Here is a 24,464-nt window from a genome sequence, read left to right on the forward strand (position 1 = left end):
TTCTTATTTGACAGTAAATGACAGTTTTTTTTTTTTTTGGTAGTAGTGAGAATAACACAATATCATCATATTAAAGAGAACAACAGCACTTTATTTTATATAATTTAATAATTAGGAGAACCTACAATAAATTGCAATAAGTTGTTATTTAATAAAAAAAATGTATTTCATTGAAAAAAGAAATTCATAAATATCAGCAATTCCTTATCCCGTTTCTTACGGCTTCATATATTGTTATCAAAGACACGTTTTATAAGGAACATGTCTTAGTATGTTTAGTAAAATCATGTTAAATCACGTTTCAACTTGAAAGCTATGACTAAACGCTGAATTGAATTCACCTAAAACACCATTAATTAGCTAGCAAAATCAACAGGAATAAGATGGGCCGTGCTACAGATTTCTGGGCTACATTGCACTGTTGAAGCCCAAAATAAAATCGTTTGTCTTTGCACATGCATATCGATTCAGATAGCAAATAGCCCAGTCTAAGGGTAAAGGTTAAAAAGCCCAACTTGCAACCTGACACACAAATGGTGAAGCAGTGCCAATAGCAAGTTCAATTGGATTTCAACTCAGAGACCCAACTTTGATTTAGTTCCAAACCCATAAAGGCTTTCAAGATAACTAACGCACTGTGATGAAGTAATGTAATCAAAATTGTTTAATGAATTGTTAAAATGAACAAGACACGTATACTAAATCTGCCATATGTGAAACAAAGGACCCTTGTTTCTCTGCCTCCAACTTTAGAGATATAATACTAGGTTCATTTCAGTTTCAGTAGACAGGAGAAAATGAAAATTACGTACTAATTTCATTACAACAGAATTTGAATAAATCATGACTCGAGTTCAACAAATCGAACGAAACATTGTTACTGATAATTTGGAATAGCCATGTATAAGTAAAACTCTGGCAATCGTCTAAAGTTGGAAATGACCATTGACCAGGCTAAGCTCTCTATTATTTAGCCCTACGTTTCATGATGATCAATTATTCAGCTTCAATTTCATAGCATCGATGATCAATTATTAAACGCTGTATACTGCAAGTTGGATGGATAACATGGAACATATGACAGTCAATTTACTAACTATACTTTGTCTCCTTTCAGTTCTTTAAGGTACATGTACCACTTTTAAACGAGTTAAACGAAAATGATTGCATTAAAAAAGATGAGAAGGTAAATTAAGAAACTTAAGAAGAAAACATTAAATGTACAAGCATTAGCAGAAAGATAGATGTTATTTTAACCACAATATGTCACCTAAGCCAAAATGCTACAATAACGAAATAATATAACAAAACTCCTTACATGACAGAGATACAAATCAGGCTTTAAATTTAATAGATTATAATAGATAACACATAAATTCCATGCACTAAAAGTAGAAAGGTTCATAGGAACATATTTGGAGGTAGTTAATTATCTCTGTTATCAGCAGCCACTGAGACCTTGCTGAGCCTGCTTGGTGATGATGTCTTGGCATCATTACTTTTGGCTTTTCTGCTTCCACTGCGTTGAAAACCAATAGAACCGTAAACTGCTCTGTATGCCAATGCTTTTCCAAAGTGATAGTTTTCAAGATGTTTAGAACTTGATGATGATTGAACTGAATCATCTGAAGTCTCAGCATTGCCTTTCTCAGAAGCCATTTTTACTTTTCTTAATCCTGAATAATTGGAGAAGAGGAAACGGGCTTTTACAGGGTAGTGGATGCATGCCATTATCTTATATAGTTTCTAAAAGAAGAAACCAGAAACAAAATTATTGGGGCAAATTAAGTGTTTCTTTGATGAGTGTTTACTTTTGGAAACGACAAGGCCAGAGTTAAAGTGCCAAAAGAGCCAAAGAAAGAAACAGAACTAATACTTATAGGGAGCTCTTTACTACTTGTAACACTCTTTTACCATCCTGTCTTCTAGTAGAAGTAACCAAATATAGTATAACATATTAGGTCCTTACCAAATATGAACATGTTATTTATATCCTGATTTTTTATTTTATTTTTTTGGTCAACATTATACCCTGAAATTGTATAGCACACAAAGCAGTAGACAAGATTGGATTGCTTTGTTTGTTTCTTTTTATTTGAGCCTGTCTTTTTTTTTTTAATGTTTTTACTATATTGGACTAAGTGTTGTAAAATCAGATTCAAGTATTCAGCATAGCATGAGTTAGAAGTTTGTGCACTTTAGTCTTAAAAGATGAACAAAGCTTAAGTATGATAGATACTTTTAGATTCACTTTTTAATCAAAATCAAAGTTTTATTTTGATAATAAATATTAATCTTTAATTATTTTTCATGTGCAAATTATTGAGATAAATTTTAATTTTAATTTTAAAAACAATACTAAAAATACTTAAAATACTACATTTATAGTTTTGTCCCTTAAATATTATTTTGCCGTAGTGATAATTTGCTAAACAAAACAGAATCTTTCATGACACTATTTTAAGAATTATTATGCCATAAATTTGTTTAAAAATTTCCAAGAATACAAAGTAATTCATCAAATTTGAACCCAACTAGTCTAACTCTTATAAGTCCAAATTAAAACATTAATTTTTTTTTATTATTATTTAATATCTCATTGCCTGCTTATTCCATTTGAAATATTAACGGGATGAAATCTCCGAGAAGGGAGGAATTAAGTTTGCGGTAATCAATATGTTTATTTTTTCTGCTTTTTGGGAAGGAAAGAATTTTAAGAATGTGTGCCACTTTTTCTTTTCTTTTTTTATTCCTTTTCATTTTGGATAAGAGACGATTGACAAGGGGTTATTTTATTTTAAAGTTTTTTATTTTTGTAAATGATTTAAAATCACTATCCTATTTTTACTTTATTTATTATTTTAAAAAATTGCACTATAAATAGTAAAACCATTTTTTTAATTTTACAATTACCTATGTAAGTATTTAAAATAGGAAATAAAGTAAAGAAAATTAGTTACATTTTTATAATTATTTTTAATGCAAAAAATAAAACAAAAATTTATTTTATTAATATAAATCAAACAAATGTTAATGTTTCAAGGGCATTCGAAAGTTAAAACTCATTTCCTTAAAGTTTTGAATGTAATTCACACATGTTCTTACGTGTTCTTCTCTCATCTAATTATGTTTTATACTTTAATCTGGCAAGACGCAAGCATACATTCAATTACTATTTTAGTGTACATGAAAAAAAAAAAATCTCTTTCAACAAAGTTTTCTTATTACACAATTAAAAATTAAACTCTAATCAACACCATAAATATCTCTCAACCAGTCAACCAGCAACCAAAAACTATTTCCTTTCAAAACGTAAAAATTACCGAAATAAACTATTTTTTTTCAACAAAATATTATAAAATATGTTAACCTTTATAAGTATACATTCACATATCAATTTATGTGCTCAATGTAATTTATTATTTTATAAGCGATATTTCTAACGTGTTTAAAGACATATAATAAGAATTTTCATGTTAAATCATTATTATGTTATTAGATACATGTTTAAAAAAATTATTCTAAAGATAATCTCAAATAATAATGATTTTAATAATAGAAAAACCATATTGATCGAAGGATCCCAAACCTTTTAACCCTTCCACCTTTTTCACACCTTGATTTTCGATTGTTGTGCAACTCATTCTGTATTACATAGCATTACTTAATCACAAAGCCAAAATGTTAAGATTCTATCGGTGAAAATTTTCGTGAAATAAATTTGGATAACATATACACTTGATGTGCTTTTTAGTAAAAAATAAAATAAAATACTACACTTTAATACTTTTTATCTACCAATCAATCAAACGGCTTTTAAGAGATCCATAACTTCTTTTCATATGATATAAATAACTTTTTATACAAGATTTTGAATGATTATAAACAAAATTTGCTAATTCGTTAAACTGATTGATTGAGATTGCCACCACTAATCTTTAGTCGTTTCGAGAAAGACTTCCTACAGAGACTTTATTGTATTGTCTCTGTCTTAAAACACATTTTTCAGTGAAAGCGAATGATGAGATTCAAAGATAAAGAAAGAATGCTTGGTGCAGAAACAATGTTATCTCAACTCCTGTCACAATTCTGTACAGCTTGAATGCAACTTTGGGTTCATCAATGAAAAAAATCTAAGCAGAATAAATGTTGATTTTTATTTTCATGAATTTGTCACCTCGCACTTGCAGGGGGGAACCCCTTGCACCTTTATGTAACTCCCCACTAATGGCATATAGTTCTGCAGTAATTTATTTTCATGCAGGATCCTGTTCGCCTTAAGATTGACAAGACACAAATAGTGGAAATGCCTTTCAGAAGTTCCGTAGGTAAAGGTGAGAAAGATAACTTTGGCAGGCTATAGGAAAAAGCATTGCTGGATTCTAATGGAAGATATCTACAAGGAATGTTTTACATATGTACATGTCATTGTCTTTTACATGCTTGCATCATCCATTACAATTTTATATATATCCCTTTCTTGTGAAGGAAACCAGCAAAAAGACCCCAGAATAAAATCTCAATTATTACAAAGGCCATTGTACCCCACTTCTCGGACTGAAACATGGTCTGTATGAAAGCTTCACTGGCGTCAACCTGCATATTAAATTACCTATTGACATCAACTCCCCCCAAAAAAATGAATTCAAGTACCAAAGACAGTGGCGCGGGCAACTCAATACTTGTAACCTTTTAATTTTCACTATTCTCGCCCGTATGAAATCAAATCATGGCTACGTTTGTTCGTAAATGTGAAGACGAATGTATATGAGGCACACTCTACTTTCAGCCTTACCACAATTTTTGTAGTATGAAGCAATAGGGAAGCAATTTTTTATTCCAAATTTTCCACGTACTTAAAAGTATAATCTACTTTGTGGAGAGTAGAATCTACTTATCTTCCATTAAGAAGGTGGCAAACAGTTGATTTAGGTTTAGTTTGGATAAGTTTCTAAATAAATCTTTATAGGTGAAGAAAATCAATATGTTCAAAATAATAAAATTTCTCTCATAAGTTAAAAGTAACATATATTCCTTAAGTTTTAAAGAAGTTAACTGAAAGAGTTTTTAAAAAAATAGAGAAACAAAAATTGATTAACTTATGAGAGGAGATTAATTCATTTTACTACTTAATTTTGTACTCATATAAATACTTATTGATAAGTTTATACAAACTGAGTCTTAACTCTTTACTTGGCAAAACCCCTAGTAGCAGCCTGCCAGGGCCATAGCAATTTAATTCTTAGTTCCAAAGAATAGTTTATAAAAATCAAGGAATGGGAATGATAACTCCTATTCGGTAATAGATTAATCTAATAATCTATAATGCTAAAGGAGATATACAGAACCATTGCAAAAGAAAACATTACCAAGTTATTTTCAGGAGAATGCCAATAGAAACCCTGGATAACTGCTGGAAAAATGTCGCAAGCAGCCAAGGCATATACAACAAGAGCATTCATTCCCATCCATTGTAGTAAGACTGTAGGCTTTCTGAGATGTTCTATGTCAACCTGCAAGAAAATATGTTTGAGGAAATTGCAGGTTTTTAATCAATTTTCAGGAGTTACGGTCACTAACTTGATCAATTAAAAATAGAGCCAGGCAATACATGCAGGCCAACCTATATATATGACCACAGTGATCTCTTTTCATAGAAAACCAGCACAGTAATTTACAAACATGGAAGCACTTTTAACTAGCATATACACCTTAAAGAAGAAATGAGACAAATACCAAAGAAAATAAATCATCATTGTCTAAAAACTAAAAAGTCTATTATAGAATATATGAAAATATCTTATTTTAGTTATCCTCCAAGATTAGTTTTCTTATTTCATCATTATCTCTTGGGACTGGTTACCATATTTCTTTATCTTATCATGATTTGTTTCCTTAATCAATTAGGAACATAATAAGTATAAATAAGAGTTACTGTTCTAGATTTCAAAATAACATCAATATATTGTAATAAATCACAATTAATATCAATTAGTGTCTCATTCTCTTTTTCTCTCAATACCTAAAATCCCATAATTTCCACATCGTATTAGAGTGGTATCATCCTCTGTAACATGTCACTATTATGTTGTCAAGCTCCACATAATGCAAAGCTCCACTTTATTTCTAGAATTGTTTTTCTTCTTTTAAATTAATTGTCTCTCCTGCGAATCAACCCTCTAGCATCTTCCATTTTTTGTGCTCCTTTACTCTGTTTTTTTAATCGAGTAACTCTGGAACTGCCAAGAAGTTGCAGCTCTAAATTCAATCAGCACATAGCTACCATTATCCAATTAACTAGTATTACAATTATGCTCAAGCTCAGGTATTGAGAAGAAAAAAAGTCACCATTGTTTTTCTTTTTTTGTGTTGAGTGGGTTAACAAAGGGGCACCAACGATTGGTGTTTGGCTTCCTATAGGGGCACATTAACTCCCCCTTTCTTTCCCAACATGTTGACTATGTGAGTGCACCAGAGAAGTCTAATTTGGGCTGACAGGGTGATCCCAAAGTATGGCTTCAAATCATATACATTTATCCTTTTGGACCAGGTGATTAACCACCCAAGTTACCACATTTTGCTGATCATGGGAATGCTTATCTTCCTATTATCTATTTCTTTCCTTAGGATATAAATTATGCTTATGAAACAAGGATGAACTTACAATGTAATAGATAGCAATCAATGCCAAGCCTGATGCCCCTGCAGTAATGCACGTGTAGCTTAATGTGTACAGTGCCTTCGATAAAGGAATTCCTGAAAAACATACAGTTATTAGTTAAAGAATGAAATGTATAAATCTTAAAAAATTTAAAATTAGATAGTACCTAAAATCTCTAGAATGTATCCTATTAGCAATAGAGAGAAGGAAAACACAGACCAAAGAAGTACTCTCTGCTTGTGGCCCTGAATGGAGAAGACAGAAGTTGAATCATTAAAAAAAGACACACATGCTTGAGACAAATTTCACACCTTCCACCTCAATATATAAGATAGGTACAAGTATTGGATTCTTATACATCATAAAAGAATCATAATTCAGACCTGCAAAAGTACAATTATGTGCCCATATTGCAAGCCCAAGAAACAAGTAATAGCTGCCATCAGTGAACTGGAAGAATTAAAAAAAAAATGAATTAGCAAACAATGTATTAAAAAAATTATAATGCTGTCAATGTCATTCTAATCTCAAACATGAATATATCCACATGAGAGAACAGTGAAAAAAAATAACGTAACATAAACCAAGTACTCTGTGCCACCCAAAAAAAAAATATCCATACATTAGAGAACAGTGAAAAAAAATAACATGACATAAACCAAGCACTCTGTACAACCACCCAAAAAAAAAAAAAAGAGAAAATATCTACATTATTGGAAATTCAAATTATAAGATGTAATCACAGTTCTCAATGCCACTACAATAATTATAAAAGAAAAGATAAAACAATAGAACAGGGAATGATTTTTTACCTCAAAATACCCTCTGGGTCAAATGGTGCTAGGCACCATCCAGGTGAATCTAGAGGCAGCGGCCCATAATCAGGAGAATTCACACTACACTCCTGAAAATAAAATGACAGTCAAGAATAAGATCATTTAATAGATAAATCAATGAAGTTTGAGGTGGCAGTAGATCCGTGAAGGTAACTAGCCTTTGTTCTTCTGTACACAGGACGCTGGTACATATGATCTTCACCAAGAATTAATCTATCCATAAATCCCACAGCATTGCAAGGAGGCTCAAGACTGCCTCTCACTTCACAATGAACCTTGCAAACAAACATTGTATGTTGAGTTTATTCTCCAAGAAAAATAAAATACAAAAACAACAACCAATGCCTTTTTCCCACTAGGTAGAGAGAAACATTAAAATAAAAATAGAAACATAAAATAATAATAAACAGGAAAAATTAACCCATCATAATAAATGAAGCATGAAATGGAATACCAATCATTATAATGTGTATCACAGGATACATCTATGCCCTGTTACATTTGTCTATGCATATTACTCCATTATTTTCTCAGTTCAGTAAATACAAGTCACCAACCCAATATAGCATGATGCTTTGGTCCTGTTCTATGAAGGTCATCATGTTATGAAATGCAAACCAAAAGCTTAACTTTTGAAAACAGAAAAGTGTTGGATTAGTTGAAGATATTTTATAAGTGAAGCTCACAGGCCATCCAACATTTCAGAACTACTTAATAGTGTAAGCAAACTGTGAATGTATGGTAAATATTTCAACAGTTCTAATGGAGTTTTTAGAATCTAGGATGCATCATGGTAATTAGGTTTTTTATTTTGTAGGAAGTTTTGTCTGGCATCCAGTTTAACTCTATGTAAGCACAGTGTAATCTTGTGAGAATTAACAAGGATTAAGATAATGTCCAATCCATATCCCTATTATTTTCTTTACAACAAAATAGGGGAAGGGGATTCATGAATTATATATTTGACACAGCTTCCGCAAAAGAAGGATTGACTATCAGCAATAGGAAACCAAATTACATGTTGACTTCATCTACTGGAGGTAATGAGTCATAAGTGAAGTCATGTGCACCGAAAATCACAAATCAAAATTTCAGCCAAAAAATTCATGATACATCTTTCAGCTTCAGTGATATGGAGTGACAAAACCATGCCAACTTACATTTTGAATAATTGATGGATGACTGGTCCAAAGCAAGTTAGGATGTTTGAACTTCCAATCTGGAACATAGAGACCATAAAGCAAGCAAAGGTATACTGAGCAAAGCAAGATAGAAAACATCCTGCATAAAGAAAAAAGCAGTTAGCACCAAAGAATATCACGAGGCAAGAATAAGTGGTACCCAAAGAATTTTAATTTTGACATTTAGATGTGGGGAGCTAGTATCTTAGATTTAATGAATTAAACTGACTTTTTTCAGTTTATCTTTTGCAAACAAAGTAGCTTGAAAAGTTTAAAAAGATAAATTTAGACTTCTGTCTATTGTAAAGGTTATGCAGTTGGCCTAACAGCATGAAGGAAAATTTCTTTTGAATCACAACTAGTCACATTACATCAATTTTTCATAACAAAGTTCAGCTGCAAGTTGTAACAGTATTTTATATTAAATTATAAGGTCCAAGTGATGGCAAGATGGGAATTTTGACTCATTTTCATAGAGATTATAATCCAATCAACAAAAGTTGAAACCTATTCAGAATACATTAAAAGAATACATATATCTTCAGGAAGTTTACATCTGAAAATCCATCATATGAACTGTACATCAAAAAGCCCATGACACGAGTGTCATTTCACAGGAGAATATCAAAACAAATTTAAGGGCATTATAGAACTCAAAATAAAATGCATCATTTCATTATTCAGGTCCAAGTAGTTTGGAAAGAATATACACCAATATGTAATGAGAATTGATACAAAATATCTCATCCAAAATACAAACTATGATATAAAAAAATGACAAAGAAACATGGCAATTTTATGTATATTTCATGGAGACAGTCAACATAGAAATTGAAATTTTTAATTGCCATGATCAGTCCCTTGAAAAAATTGAACACCAGACAAGTAAACTAACCATTGAATGGAGTATTTCCTCACAAAAGCTGCTGGTGAGTCAACCAAAATATTATTGTTCACAAGCCAAATCTCTGATATTGAGGCCAAGAAATATCCAATAGATATCCTCTGGATACCATACAAGGAAATTGTGAATCAAACTGTAAACACATTTATAAAACCAAAGCAATGAGTAATTGATTATTTTTTCAACAGCCACCTTTTTTTCTCAGTTGTGATATCAATGCCCTATCCATATTCCACAATGACACTACCACTACCAATGACTAAATCATATTTTAATAAAAAATTTCAATGACTAAATAACTTCTCTACTTGCTGCCAATCTATAACCATCCCTAAGTTAAAATATTAGTCAGAAAATTTTGTATTTACTTCCCCAACACCAAGCATTGACATTAACAGTCAAGAAGTGGCATTATAAAGATATTAAGTGTAAGTCACTTGATAGCCATAGATCAAAGTAAATGATAAAATAACATGTATAATGATAATATCTATTGAATTAGAAATAACCAAAAGAATAAAGTCTAATAAGTTAAACAGCAAGGATAACAACTAACAACTTTACTAGATGCAGTTACCTGGAGCACACCAAGCCAGCGTATCTTGCTCAAATCAACTCCATATGTTAAATTTCCGCGCCCATGGAAATATCCACCTATGAATAAGTTTCGGAAAGAAACATTAAAGCATGACTATCAATTGCATAACTTCAAAAAAATTTAAATATAGTAATGCCACGCTCTCAGCCCACTAACAAAGAACAAGTGAATTATCCATACTGCAGTTACATGGATAAAAACCCGGATTTAATTGCAATGAATGCAAAAGAATACAGGAGAATTTTGCCTCACAAGTTTTGGGGGTAGGTAATGAAATTAATGAATTGCAGGAGAACACACCTTGTAGTAACAGCCCCAGAAGGAAAAGCTTGATTGTCCTCATTATGACTTTTTTGGTTGCATTTGGTTTGCTAGAGACTTTCTGAAAGGTTATCCAAGAATTAGAACAGTGTTCAAAATTACAGTTTTTTCTTTATTCGTAATTCTAAACATACTGCCACTCTGCAATGTCCAAAGTCCAAAACAACACTCCATAAGCGATCGACACAATTGCAGCATAGAACAACATCCTAAAGGGGATGGGGCAGTTAAAAGAAAAGGCATGAATGAGGTTTGGAAGCTTTCATACCTTGAATACGAGACCGATTGAAACGCCAACCACAAAGAGAAAAAACGGCATTACAAAATCGGCAAGTGTCACCCCAAACCATGGAGAATGATTCAAGGATGGGAAAGCTCTTCCAACATTATCAACAAATATCATCAACTGTATCAAAATTAAGAGATTTTAATGCAAGGAGGAGCAACTAGATTCAGCTATTGCAGAGTAGCTTAACTAACACAGCAAAATCACAAACTGGATAAAAGTAACCAATTGACAGTTAAATTAAAAAGTATGTCCAAACATGGTCAAATGGCTAATTTGCTTCCCCTTGATTCGTCGATGGTATGCAATTAATGCTAAGTCATGGAATATTGTTATTTATTTACAACAAAAATGAAGAATTATCAATTAGTAACGGTTTTGAAATAATAAGCACGAAACGATTGAACAGATTCAGGAAACAGTTGAAAAGTGAGGACGAACCGCAACAGTTAGACCGCGGAAGACATCGAGAGAAGCAAGGCGTTGATTAGGAACAGAAGGAGAGGGTAAGGATTTATCTGTATGATTAGATGGTAAAGGAAAGATGGTGTCATCGTTTTGATGAGCGATGGGGATTGAGGAATCAAAATCATGGCCGAGAAGTGGTCTTCCCTGTTCTTCTGCAACCTGAATTGACATTTCCTTGTACACTGTCAACTCCGTTCTAGTCTCCGACGAGGATATTTTAGTATTTTCGTTACTTGCCGGCTGCTCCTGCTTTTGGGCTAAGCCCATTTTTAAGTTGAGTTATTAAGTACGGAAGGATATGTCCAGTACACTTGGCCCGTTTTGACAAAACAAAAAGTGTTTTTTATTTAATAAAAATTTGATTAAAAAAAAAGTCTCCCCCCCCCCCCCTAAAAAAATAAAATAAAATTTATTCCATTTTCTCATCAATTAGAGAATTTTTTATAATCTCCTACAATTGTTTTGCGGTTAATCCATCTTAATTCTTCCGTTGGGTGACCCTTTATTTGTAAACATTCACTAATGTGGTCATTGAACCAAATATTCGTCTCTTAATTTATGTTAGAAAACTGAACTTCAGGGTGCTCTATTGCTTCTCGGAAACTTGATTTATCTACAAAGAGGTGCCGATGAAATTTCACACGACGAAAAAATAGACATGCTTTTATCTCCCACGTTGATTCTTTAAATTGGACAGAAGAATTGCAATTGCATGATTTTGCTAGGATCCAGTCCAAGTGCATGACTTCCAAGGCTGGGTAAAAAGGAAAAAGGTTGAAAGGGGTGGACAAAGGGAATGCGTGGTTATTTATCTCTTGTTGACCAATGAATCAAATATAAACTAGCTTAATTCACAATCTTTGATCGAAGGAATCCGTAATACAAGCTTTATTTATTCTAACAAAATTGTGGTATCCTCAATCTTAGTTGTTCCAGTCATCCATTTTCAGCTAATCTAATGTAGCACAAGATGCCCTGCAGCATCCAAAAGCCTACCTAGTCTTTCTGCAACAGCAGTCAAGGTTGCATCACTCTTGCAGAACGCAAACCTGATGTATCTCTTCTGGTAACAATTTACGTCAGAAACTTCATTCGATGTTAAGTTTGTATGAAAAAATCCTTGTCCTGGAACAGCCACCACCCCTGCTTCTAGTATTAGTTTCTTAATAAATTCTACCTGTGAAAAAAATTATTTATTGTTAGAAAGCAATGGTAGAATAAGGGACATAAGTATTGCATAAAAATCTCAACTTAAATGGAATACTACCATTAAAATTATTTGAAGAGTGCACATACATCTGAAAGGGGGTAATTGTCGGGAAGCTCAGCAAATAAGAAGAACGAACCCTGAGGTATAAACCGTATCTTAAAACCTACTCCTGCAAGCAATTTGATGATAAAGTCCCTTTTTGATTGATAATCCTGCATAGATGGAAAAAACATCAGGAAAAAGACAAGAAACATAGCATTGTTATGACTTCTTTTGTTCTGAGGGAGGAGAGTGAACAATAACATTGAAGTTCTATTTTTACTAGTTGTACAGAAAAACCACTAGTATGATGTCTGCAAATATATTTTTGATCCCTTACTCTTCTCAGCGATTCAAAGTATTCAGGGGGGCTCCTCAAAGCAGTCAGGGCAGCTTCCTGAAAAGGTGCTGGAGCAGAGTCTGTAACTATTACGTGAATATTCCTGATAGCAGATGCAAGAAAAGCTGGTGCGATTGCCCATCCAACCCTCCAACCTGATTATAAAAGACCAACTGAGAGTTAAAGCCCTTCTTTAAAAAAAATAATGAGAAAGATAAAAACAAAACTTCCAGTGTAGCTTGGCTCGTGCAGCTTTGACCTGTTACCTGTGACACTAAATGATTTAGACAAAGAAGATGTCATAATAGTCCGCTCTTGCATTCCAGGAAATGAGGCAAGGGATATATGTTTTAAGTTGTCATATGTTATATGCTCATATACCTGCATAAAGAATCCAAAAGAAGGCAAAACATTATACTATTTAAATACTTCCCTAAAACCACATATATGGCCTCTGGCTTCTAGAGCATATTTCATTTAATTAACCAAATAGCAGCGGCAGAAGAAAATTCATACAAAACATGAGTATTTATTTTCATGGATCCACAGAGATCAAGTTTGGATCCTGAAACTGAAGTTCTAACGGTACGAAGTTAAGGAGTGTCGTACTTCATCTGTTATAGCCAAGCAATTATGGCTGCAGCATGCTCCAGCAATAATCTCAAGTTCCTCTTTTGTGAAAACTTTGCCAGTTGGATTGTGAGGACTGTTTAAACTTTATGTCAGCATTTTGTATTTCATATCATGAGACTAAGCATCTTTTTTCAAACATCTTGATGCATAAAAAAATAGCCGTAGTAAGTGATTGCGAGCATCCAAAACAACGAGACAAAACGATCTCCATTGAAAGAGAATTTTTGAACCGCGGAAAAAATGAAAGATAAACAAAACACATTAAATTCTTCAAGGATTGCAAGTTTCCCTCACCAAATTTGGGCATATCATACGCATAAGCGTAACCCTTGGGAATACCTGACAGCAGAATACACAGAATGGATAATCTGAAACATTTGTAATACACATAATTTCAAACGATTATGAGCTTAAACCATAAATTGATAATACCAGCAATTCTTATTCACATTATTATTTATAAAAATTATTCATTCATCGCTATGCTATTGGTTGAAGGGTTGTCAAGTGAACAATCTGTGATATTCAAAGATGAAGTCTATCTAAAGTGGAGGGAATTATGAATTTGTGTAACTTCTGACCTGTTAAGTATTACGGCTTTAGTTCTCTCACTAAATGATCTCAGTAATTTGCTTGGATCCAGGGTCCATTGAGGCGGGTCAAGCGGCACATGAATCTGTCCAATTAAGTTTAAAAAAGGAAAAAGCAAGGGAACATTACATATATGATAAAATGAAATATCAATAACACTATAAGAGACAATAAACATGCAGGACTGAGATGCATTAAATTGCCAATTGTTGATCATTTTTTACTCAAAAATAGTTCAAAAACCAGAGAGCTAAAGGAATGAAAGCTTACTTCTAATCATTTTCCATAATGACAACATATGATACAAAATTAAACAAGGCTTAAGACGCTTACAGGGACTCCCCTAGCCATGGTAACACATCCTTCATATGTTTCATACGAAGGGTCAAACAATATGACTTCATCACCCGGGTCAATTGCTGTTAGAACGCACAATGTCAATCACACGTTCAGAGAGTACCATCATATATAATCATCTAAGCGTGAACCAACAAGAATAACCGAACATTACTTGCAAATATTGCAGCTGCAAATGCCTCAGTTTGACCACAGCAAATAGCTATGTCAGTGAGAGGATCGATGTCTAAGCCATGCATGTCCTTCACCATCTTGGTCAAGTGATCACACATACCTTGCACGTGCCTCCAATTACAAAATGTAGTTTGCATAAATCGCTGAAAAAACCTAAAGAAGGAGTTGAATTATGGAAGTAGCTGTGTGAAGTGAACACACCTGTACTGGTTGAAATCGGAATTGATTGCGGAAACGGCAGCGTTTTTTATGTGGAGAGGGGCAGGGAAATCGGGGAAGCCCTCGGCGAGGTTGATGGCGTTGGATCTCTGAGCAAGCTGGGAGAGTTCTTGAATGGGTGACGAGGTAAGCTTCTTTGCTGCACCTGACAACTTTTCTTCCATTGTTTTCTCTGTTTTTCTTTCTTCCTTCCTTCTTTCATGCCTTATCCTTGACTCCACGTCGCTGTCTGCAAAAGTAGATAATACACTGTTAAGTGTTGCCATAATCTTTTAAGCAAAATGTTAATGTTAATCAGAATATGCAATAAAAAAAATTATATTTTTATTAATAAGAATATAATAAATATCATATATTTAATAAAAATATTATTTTTATATAGTGAAATTAATAAAATTGATTTTTAAAATATATTTTTTATTATTGACTCTCATTACATATTTTATTTTTCCTTCGACTTTTTCTATCTCGCGCTAGTGTATCATACTTGTTTTTCTAACATGCTAACGGACACACCTACCTTGTTAATTAGCAAGGGTCGCTACTTAAATTTTGGTATCCCATCAAATTTTGTGATTCTCTAGATTTGCACGTGATCAAGACTGTACTATATCGATGCATGCAGCCAATAAAATCTATCTATACGCTTATCTTATGAAGCATAGATAAGCCTCATACATCTACCTTCAGTTTTGTCCATCTCTTGCTATAGAATCAGCTACCAGAAAATGAACACGAAACTATAAGAAACGATATATACAACAAATATCAAATAACATTAAAACAACTTATTCTAAATATTTTAACTGCTGTAATTTTTTTAAAAAATAATATCGTAGAAGATAAAACACCGACAAATGGTGCTGTCACCAATTCACTGCCACATCGTTCTCCCTCAAACCAAAAGAAAATCTTCATTTTCTTGTTCATTTTGCTTCGCGTAGCTTATCCTTTGCTTCGATCGTGGAACAAACGATATCCAACTCAAGAACATGGCTAATTTGTCTCAGCTAATCACCTTGTCCATTATTTTGCTCGTATCAACACTACCCTTCACTATCTCAACCATCACCGAAGCTACTTCAACAGGGACAAAAGACAAAGTTGCGTGCAGAATGTGTGTGGAGTGCGAGAATCCATGCCTACCCCTGCCACCCCCACCACCGCTCATAATAAAGTGTCCGCCGCCACCATCGCCTCCACCAGCGCCCGTAATAAAGTGCCCACCACCACCATCACCACCGCCACCGTCTCCACCGCCACCGCCTGAGGTTGTTAATCGTCCTCCGCCACCAAAACCACCTCCATGTAACCCTTGCGAGACGTTTCCACCACCAAAACCACCGTGTGAAGATTATACTTGTTTGCCATCACTAGAGCCACCTATGCCACCAGGTACACCTGGAGTACCCGGTATTGAAATCTTACCACCAGAAACACCTGATTTTCCACCAGGATCCGGAGCACCTGGCTCTCCAGGATTCTACTTTCTACCAAAAACACCGTTTCTTCCATATGGTGGTCGAAATAACAACTCTGGAAAGATTATGTCACTGCTCCACATTTCCAACCCCACTTCTTACTCCCTCTACTATCACTCATTGCAGTTCTTCACTTTTGTCACCCTTCTTTGCCTTCCCTATTACTTTTTCGTTTGATAGGTCCATTATTTCGCTAGTTCTTATAACGAAGAGAGATAGAGAGATAGTATGTGTTCATCGTAGCTAGGAAGAATAAGATTTCAGTGAAGGAGAAGAGGGAAGAAATTATAATGTTTCTGTTCAGCTCTTTGTGGTATTGTCTACTGCTAATTGTTGTTTAGCTTTGTGTCCTTGATTTTTGAATAAATTATCGATCAAATAATTGGTGAAATTTGTTCACACATTAACATGTATTTTAATTCCATATTGATGATGGCCTCTTTTGTTTTTTATATCTCGCATAAGTAGAGCTTCATTTGCTTAAGTACGTTACTTAATGATAAGCACGCATGCAACGGAGCGATGGTAATAGGATCGATTTGGCTAGGATATTATAATATTTTTTATATTTATATTTTAATAAATTACCCTCATACTTGTTAGTTGGATAATAATTTTGATTTTCAATTTTATACTTGTGGAATATCTAAACTTTTATACTTATCAGTTTAGATAACTAGAATACATGGAAAAAAGTTAAAATATATTTTTTACATTTTTTTGTGAATTATATAAATCATTAATTAAAAACACATAAAACATAGTGCAAAATTATAATTATCATTAAAAAAAAACGTACATATAATATCAACTTCTAATATTAATCCTATTAAAATAATATAATATGTAGTATCATTTATCTAAAGTTAAAAGCAAAATTTTAAATATATTTTGACAAAGTTATTTTTATTGAATTACAAGTTTTGTATTAGTACTTTTTAAGGTTAAAAAAATTATGCTTAACATTAATGAGTATTGTATAGTTAAATTAATACAAATAATTCTTTTTTATCTTATATTTAGAATTAGAGTCACCAAATTTTTATAATAATTTATATTTTATATTCAAGTATTTTTATAATCTTCAAATAATCCTTTATAGTCAAATAATTTATTTAATTAAATACTTATTTTCTAAACCATTTTTAAATATAATTTGTATCATAAACTTAATTATGAGTTTTATTAGAATAAATTAAATATTTTTTATAAATTATATTAAAAATTATTAAAATAAATCAAAATTAGCTTATATTATTTAAAAGCTATTTATCTCCCCACTGTTTAAAGGATTGATTAAAGAAAAAATAAAAGTCAACAATACATTTTCTTTTAACAAACTTCCAACTATTGACTAATATTTATTAAAAATTATAAAAATTGTGTGAATCTCACCTTTTTTTTTCTCTTAAATTAATGTTTCTCTTAATTTATAATCAATTTTAATCAGCTACATTAAAAAGAGTATATAGTCATGAACAAAATTAAAGAATGGGGAAATTTGTAGATTCCTGCTATGAATGCACACTAGAACAAAGGAATACGCGGGATTTGTTTGTTATTTCGAAGAATTGTTTTGTTGGATATGGAGCGATAAAATGGGGGAAAATGAATGGAGATTGGAGTATGAAAAGGACCCGAGAATACGTGTTTTATGGTAAAAATGGCGTTATGCATGCATATATTCAGGTCCACTGAGAGCCTCAGTTTTGTTGAAGAGGACAAGTTTCTATTGCCCACTTGTCATCTCCTTCTGTTGCGACTTGCGATAAGACCTCATTTTATAAAGATACGCGTGATTTCTTTTACGCAGTGAACATATATTTTTCTTTACTTTTATTTTGGTTTATTAATGTAGTTGATACAATAAATTTACGAGTCTAAATCAGCATAGTGACGAGAGATTTCATTTATTAAATTGATTCAGCCAAGACAATTAGAAAAGGTTTTTTTCATATTAAAAAACGAAATTAAGCATCAACTATATAAAGAGCTAGCAAAAGAATTCCATATTTGTGCTCCCTTTTAGAGAAAAGACCAGAACGATGAATGAGAGAAAACTTTGACATTACATTCCAATATAAAAGGCCCCTTGTAGAGGGAAACAGGAACTAGCAAAAGTAAAAGGTGGGGTGACCAGTGATCACCGATTAGTGATCCCTTAACTCCACTGTTAACAAAAAGTAACCATTAGCAACAGAAGCACTTTACTACAATCGCACAACGGCCACGATTTGATGAAAAGTTGCAACTCCTAGAAAAAGAGTTCTTTTTCAAACGGTCCACTTCTATGCTATTTATATTTTTTAATAATAGGCATGGCCCAACGACACCACCAATGGTGAGCCGCCAAAATTAATTGAAAATTGAAATTCAAACTAAGTTAAATTAATCCAAATTCCAAAACTAAATCTTATTCTGTGGCACCGGCACCAAACAGTTTCGCTTCCAAATCCCAACCAGGGGTCAAAAAGGTAACAACATAGCATACACTTGTCAGTTATCTTTATCTCTTTTCATCGTGAATTAAGATATACTTTGTTCTCTCCTCAATTGTGATATCACTCAAAAATGGCAAAAGCAAATGCTAAGAACAAATCCCCCTCCACCGCGCTCCACCCTCCTTACTTCGAGGTCTCTTTCTCTCTCAGACTCACACACACACACCCCATCTCATCAATTTCAAATTTTGATTATGGGTTTTGGTTTTTCAGATGATCGCAGATGCAATAGCAACGTTGAAAGACCGCACGGGTTCGAGCCAACCAGCAATAGCCAAGTTCATCGAGGAGAAGCACAATAAAGTGCTTCCTCCCAACTTCAGGAAACTGCTCTCGCTTCAGTTGAAGAAATTCGTCAAATCAGAAAAGCTCTACAAGGTCAAAAACTCCTACAAGCTTTCTTCTTCACTGGAACACCAAACTCAGAAGACCAAAACCACGCCTAAGCAAAAGGGTGGCGAGAAGATTGCGGAGAAGACCAAGAGGCTGAGTCAGGTGAAGACACCGGAAGCTCTCAAGAAGAAAACCACCAACAACAGCAACAAAAAGAAAAAGGAAGTAACTAAGAAGAAAACATCCTCAGGAGGAAAAGTAAAGCGTTTGAGTCAAGTGAAGACTCCTGAAGCTTTGAAGAAGAAGAAGCCCAATTTGACCCCTACGAAACGCAAGAGTACTCCTAAACCCAATAACTCTTCCAGGCCCATTAGGAAAGCTAGGAAATGAAACCACTTGTGTGTTTGTTAATGGCATATAGCCTAATCTAAATACCTATTTATATGCATATAGAACTCGTGTAATGGGTTAGATTTGTTTCTTAGTTCTGTTTCCCTTCAGTGGATTATTGTTATAATCAACTTATGACTGTGTCCAATGCCAATGTGCTACTTTTCTATGCTTATTGTAGTTTATGATCGATGTTTGCGTTTGTTTTAGTCCAAAAATTGTCCTTAAATTAATCTGAATTGTCTGTTTTGGTACAAGTAGATCAGGGATAGGCGAACATGAAACATGTCATAACATTACTAATTATTTGCAAGGTGCACTTTCTCTCCTGGCTTACTAGTTTCTTTCTTCAGTCAGTTATATGAAATTTATTGTCCATATGTTTTCATTTTCTACCCACCAACAATAAATCTTAAACCTTAATACATGCAATTCATTTTTATATCTCTTCAGTAAATTGCGGACAAGTTGATCGTCTCTATAATTTTATAATTAGTGTAAGTGGTGTTTTAGACTTCTGTAAAGGAACAAGATTCCAAATGTTGTTGCTAGTTCAGGTGGAATTAAGTCTAAAACGTAGGACTTTGCCAAAAATAAAGTTAAATCCAAATTACCCTCTTTTTTGGGTCGAAGCAAATCGTAACTTTTTTCTTTTTGGGTCAAAAAGCATATCACACCTTGACCAAGTCAGTTTAGTCTACCTTTTTTTCATAAGCCCAGTTCAGTCCCGTTTAAAATTCATTTGAAGGAGTACATAGTTAAATTTGCTGTTCCATACAATACAACTTGAGTGATGAGGTACACTTTCTAATCTCTCGTCACTCACTACCATGAAATATTCAAAGTGAAGCATGTTGTCTGACATGTCAATGCATATCTGATTTTGGCAGTAGAGATACATTGCGGTTACTAGGTTTCAAAATAAAAAGATGCCTTTTAAGGATTTTTTTGTAAATTATAGTTTTATTAATAATTTTTTTAAAAATTAAAATATTAAATATAGATAAACATGGATGAAAACTATTAGACAAGATAAAGACACTAATGCCCCTTCAAATTATGAGAGAAGAATTGGGCCATCAAACGACTCCTTCCTTAACAACTCACGAGCTAGCCCAACATTTCATATGGGTTCGGCTCGAGAACGCCAACATTGAGTTGGGCCACAATCAATCCACATTGCGTAAATACACTATCACCCGACAACAACGCAACATTTAAAAAAACAATATTATTTTTTACCTTGACCAAAAAAAACCAAATTTTTCCTAGAGTAAGACAAAAACACTATTTTCCTAGAGAACCCAATAATAAAAATTTCTTATATTTTAAAAATAAAAACTGACCAAAAAGAATAAAAAGCTTACCCAGTGTCTAATTCAGCCAACTTTTACAATCATGATTTTAGATCATTTTAATTTGATAAAACCAAATTTGACATAATCTTTAAATTTTAGATCGATTATTATTAAATCAATAAAATAAACAAATTAAATTTCATTGATGTGAACCTTATTAAACTCAATAATTTTTTAAATAAATATAATGATATGTTAAATAATAATGTAAAAATAATTAAAAAAATTGAAATTTATCATACTATATATACTTTTCAGTATAAAAAATAAAAATTAAAAAAATAAGTCAGTAACTGGATATAATTTAAGTAAAAATTATAAATAACATATTTTAAGTTAGTTACATTTTTAGAGTAATAAAATAAACACATTACATATTACGTAGAAAACTTTTGTATTCAAAATAGAGGTCAACAGTACATTCAACATTTTTAACTTATATTTAGTAATGCTATGTTAATATCTATTTTCAGATAAAAATGAAGCAAGACATGATTCTCGCGTCATTATTAACTAATGACAGCAGTCATTTTTTACAAATTTTTAATATTAAAACTACTTTTTCAATAAATTAAAGTAATATTTAGAATAATTAAAATTTTATTGTATCTGAAAAAATCATATATATATATAATATGTGATGTGTGAGTATGATTTATGGTTCACTTGAGACTCACTCCAATTTAGTTGTTGACGCTAATCTATTCGTAGACGTACTTATCTAATTTATACCTAACGTGAACAGAGAGGTAATAATTGATCGAATTGATGTTAAGCTACCTGAAAAGAACAAAATCCCTTGCGCTTCAACACAGTCGATCAAACATATGCAAACAACAACAACAATCTCATCTATCTTACTCACCTTTCTGTAATACCAACTACCACTCATATATTATCGTCATTTTTACATATCATTAAATGGGTTCCATTATTTTAAATCAAAATTTTAAATAATTTTAAATCAATTCAAAAATTTTAATGTAACTAGCTATGCATATAATAAATAAGTTTGTATTTTATTAATTTATGCTTCAAATGTAAATAATTTTTATATAGAAACAAGTTAAAAATCATGTAAAAAAAAAAAAGTATCCTTCATGATAAATTAAAATCTATAACTACTTAGTTTATGTCGTAACCAATATTGTAGGCGACAATAGTCTCTTAATTATTATTCTTTTGATTTTCGGAAGTCAACAAAACTTTAATGCTACCCCACGTAGCGCTGATGGTCCATTCCATAATTACACTGGTTTTTTTGTTTCCTTTTCCTCCTAAGCAAAAGAAAAGCATGGTTTCCTATATACACTGTTCTTGTTTGTTTAAAATTTAAAGAAAATAATTATTGTACTTTTCAACAAATATATATTTTAAATTAATTTACATGCCTATTTCAAATATATTTACTAAGTTAAAATTAATTTTATTAAACTTAATTATGCTCCATTTTAAATCAGACGAACAAAAAACTGAGTTGGCGAGTTTGAGAACAGTATCCATTATACATGTATCGTATATGTTATTTCCTCTCTCAGTTTGCCGACCAATTAAAGAAAACAACTATTAACATTAATTTTTAAGTTTAGTTTTAATCAAATGAAAGTATACAAAATTATTTAAAACCTAATACATCAGAAATATTATTATGCATTCAATATTTTTATAATAAATATTAACTTTTAACTGCTTCAGATCAATCTTAAAAACTTAAAAAAAAGCTCCAGATAATACACTCTTGAACCTTCAGGAGCACCAATTTTATACGAGTAAGAAACAACTTATACATGGGTCCAAGCCAGGCCTCTAGGTATGCAGTCAATAACTCAAACAAAGCCTCGATATTATTCACTTGTCATTTAAGCTTTATAATATTCAAATGGTGATGGTGATGTGTCTTTTTTTTAATGGCAATTGTTCTTATTGTATATCAATGTCCGTTGGTCCCAGAAATATTTAAGCTTTCAGTTTCCCTTAATAAATTTTATACTTTTTATCTTTTAAATTAAAGCAAAAATTTACTAGAGAAAAGAGTGTTTTGTTTGAGCCTCTTGCTTTTTCTTTGTACTATCGTAGAGTGATAATATGCCTCTATATGGGTAAAATTGATTATGATCTTTACACATATATAGCTTTAGAATGTTGGATGAAATATGTTTATATTTATACAAAATAATTGTAATCTTTCATTTTTAATCATCTAACATATTAAAGTAAATATACAAGTAGTATTAATATACAATTATAAACCGTAAATTGAAATTGTAATTAAAATTATAAAGATAAAGTAGATTATTAGGATTTGGTGTGAATAAAGATTAGGAAGGAAGGGAAATATAACCTTGAGAAGGTTGGCACGTGCGACGTGAGTGAAATAATTAACTAGGGAAAGTGACAGGGATGCTAAATGCAGCTACCAGAGAGGTTGTCGCATTAATTGTACCATCTCTGCCGCACCATCTGTATTCATATATTTTTTATGATTAAATTGAAGAATCAAATTACAACTGCACATAATAATACTATTGCTATTGGATACCCTCCTCGCCCAATCCCATGCCATCTGTTACACATTTCCTCTCCATGCACCTAACATAAATATCCCCCATTTTCTGCACTCTCTCACCCACCCACAGAGAACGAAGAACGAACCATGGAGGGCATCACCGCCACCGTCTACAAGGGTTTCAAGGAGTATTGGAGGAGAAAGGGGTATCAGAGGATAAACGGGTCGTCGTCGGGTCGGAGGAGGAGGAACCGGGTCGAACTGGGAAGCACCCGAACCCGGAGGGGCCGGTTCTGGAGGTGGAAGATCAAGCTCTCACCCAAGATCCGAATCCGAAAAATCCCTTCCCCCAAGAAGATGGTGGTGTGGGTGAGGGACGCGTACGTTAGGATGATGCTTGGGTTAGCCAACTCGCGCGTCATGACCATGGGTTCCTCTGCTTCGGGCTTCGGTGGGGCCCTGCCAGGGGGAGACACTAGCTTTGGTGGGTTCGGGCGGGCCCCACCCAAGGAGTACGATGAGAAGATGATCATTCAGATCTACAAGTCCATCCTCATGGCTCACGGGCAGTTAGTTCCTAACGACGCTGCCAGAATCGCCTCTCAGATTTCTTGCCGACGGTGACGGTGACGGTAAGCCTTCACTCGTGTCAATTGTTCAATACTAATTCTGCCACCTTTCGTCTCCTTCTTACCATTAATTTCCTCATTTTAATTTCCTTCTATCCATTTTTTTCCCTTTTTAGTTAATTTCTTATGGGTTTTATTTTAATTCTTCTTCTCACTCCCCCACTTGGTCTTAAATTACTTGTCAACATCACTGGAGTGGAAGATACAGAGGCAGAAGCATAAGTGTATCATGGTTTACCTTGTTCATAAGTCCCCTTTTCCATGTTATGCGCTGGAAATTCATGTTCTATCTAGCAAGTCAACCAAATAATATAAAATTCATACATAGTAATGCATAAATAATGTCTTCTTTTTTATTTTTATGAAACATACATAAATAACGTTAGATAATTACTATTCAAGTTATTGATAAAATGTTAGAGATTTGTTAGATTATAATAAAATAATC

General features: G+C 32.8%; 4 protein-coding genes across 6 annotated transcripts; 2 read left to right on the forward strand and 2 right to left on the reverse strand.

Moving 5' to 3' along the window:
- Window positions 1-4,363: 4,363 nt before the first annotated feature.
- LOC113872370 (heparan-alpha-glucosaminide N-acetyltransferase-like) lies at window positions 4,364-11,442 on the reverse strand. The gene is made up of 13 exons (XM_027509876.1): window positions 11,229-11,442; window positions 10,770-10,907; window positions 10,481-10,562; window positions 10,160-10,236; window positions 9,574-9,683; window positions 8,658-8,778; window positions 7,656-7,772; window positions 7,474-7,565; window positions 7,045-7,111; window positions 6,828-6,906; window positions 6,665-6,756; window positions 5,370-5,513; window positions 4,364-4,596 (listed from the first exon to the last, which is right to left on the reverse strand). The coding sequence occupies exons 1-13, from the start codon at window positions 11,424-11,426 to the stop codon at window positions 4,456-4,458; spliced, it is 1,458 nt and encodes a 485-aa protein (XP_027365677.1). The 5' UTR covers window positions 11,427-11,442; the 3' UTR covers window positions 4,364-4,455.
- A 592-nt stretch (window positions 11,443-12,034) lies between these two features.
- Window positions 12,035-15,118, reverse strand: LOC113872371 (methionine aminotransferase-like). 3 transcript variants are annotated; one of them, XM_027509878.1, is made up of 9 exons: window positions 14,801-15,118; window positions 14,580-14,710; window positions 14,402-14,487; window positions 14,059-14,153; window positions 13,454-13,550; window positions 13,111-13,225; window positions 12,845-12,999; window positions 12,552-12,677; window positions 12,035-12,432 (listed from the first exon to the last, which is right to left on the reverse strand). In XM_027509878.1, exons 1-9 carry the CDS (start codon window positions 15,082-15,084, stop codon window positions 12,211-12,213), a joined length of 1,311 nt encoding a protein of 436 aa, XP_027365679.1. In that variant the 5' UTR covers window positions 15,085-15,118; the 3' UTR covers window positions 12,035-12,210. The 3 variants fall into 3 exon arrangements, with proteins under 3 accessions (XP_027365679.1, XP_027365678.1, XP_027365680.1); XM_027509877.1 differs by having other exon boundaries at window positions 14,580-14,725; XM_027509879.1 differs by having other exon boundaries at window positions 12,211-12,432; window positions 13,454-13,559.
- A 3,652-nt stretch (window positions 15,119-18,770) lies between these two features.
- Window positions 18,771-19,839, forward strand: LOC113873005 (histone H1-like). The gene is made up of 2 exons (XM_027510937.1): window positions 18,771-18,933; window positions 19,014-19,839. Exons 1-2 carry the CDS (start codon window positions 18,871-18,873, stop codon window positions 19,521-19,523), a joined length of 573 nt encoding a protein of 190 aa, XP_027366738.1. The 5' UTR covers window positions 18,771-18,870; the 3' UTR covers window positions 19,524-19,839.
- Window positions 19,840-23,419: 3,580 nt separating this feature from the next.
- LOC113873414 lies at window positions 23,420-24,013 on the forward strand. The gene has a single exon (XM_027511521.1). It carries the CDS (start codon window positions 23,535-23,537, stop codon window positions 24,009-24,011), a length of 477 nt encoding a protein of 158 aa, XP_027367322.1. The 5' UTR covers window positions 23,420-23,534; the 3' UTR covers window positions 24,012-24,013.
- The last annotated feature ends 451 nt before the right edge of the window (window positions 24,014-24,464 follow it).

The sequence above is a fragment of the Abrus precatorius genome, unplaced genomic scaffold, assembly GCF_003935025.1.
Source record: "Abrus precatorius isolate BTA unplaced genomic scaffold, Abrus_2018 Scaffold7, whole genome shotgun sequence".
In the NCBI taxonomy this organism is placed as follows: Eukaryota; Viridiplantae; Streptophyta; class Magnoliopsida; order Fabales; family Fabaceae; genus Abrus; species Abrus precatorius.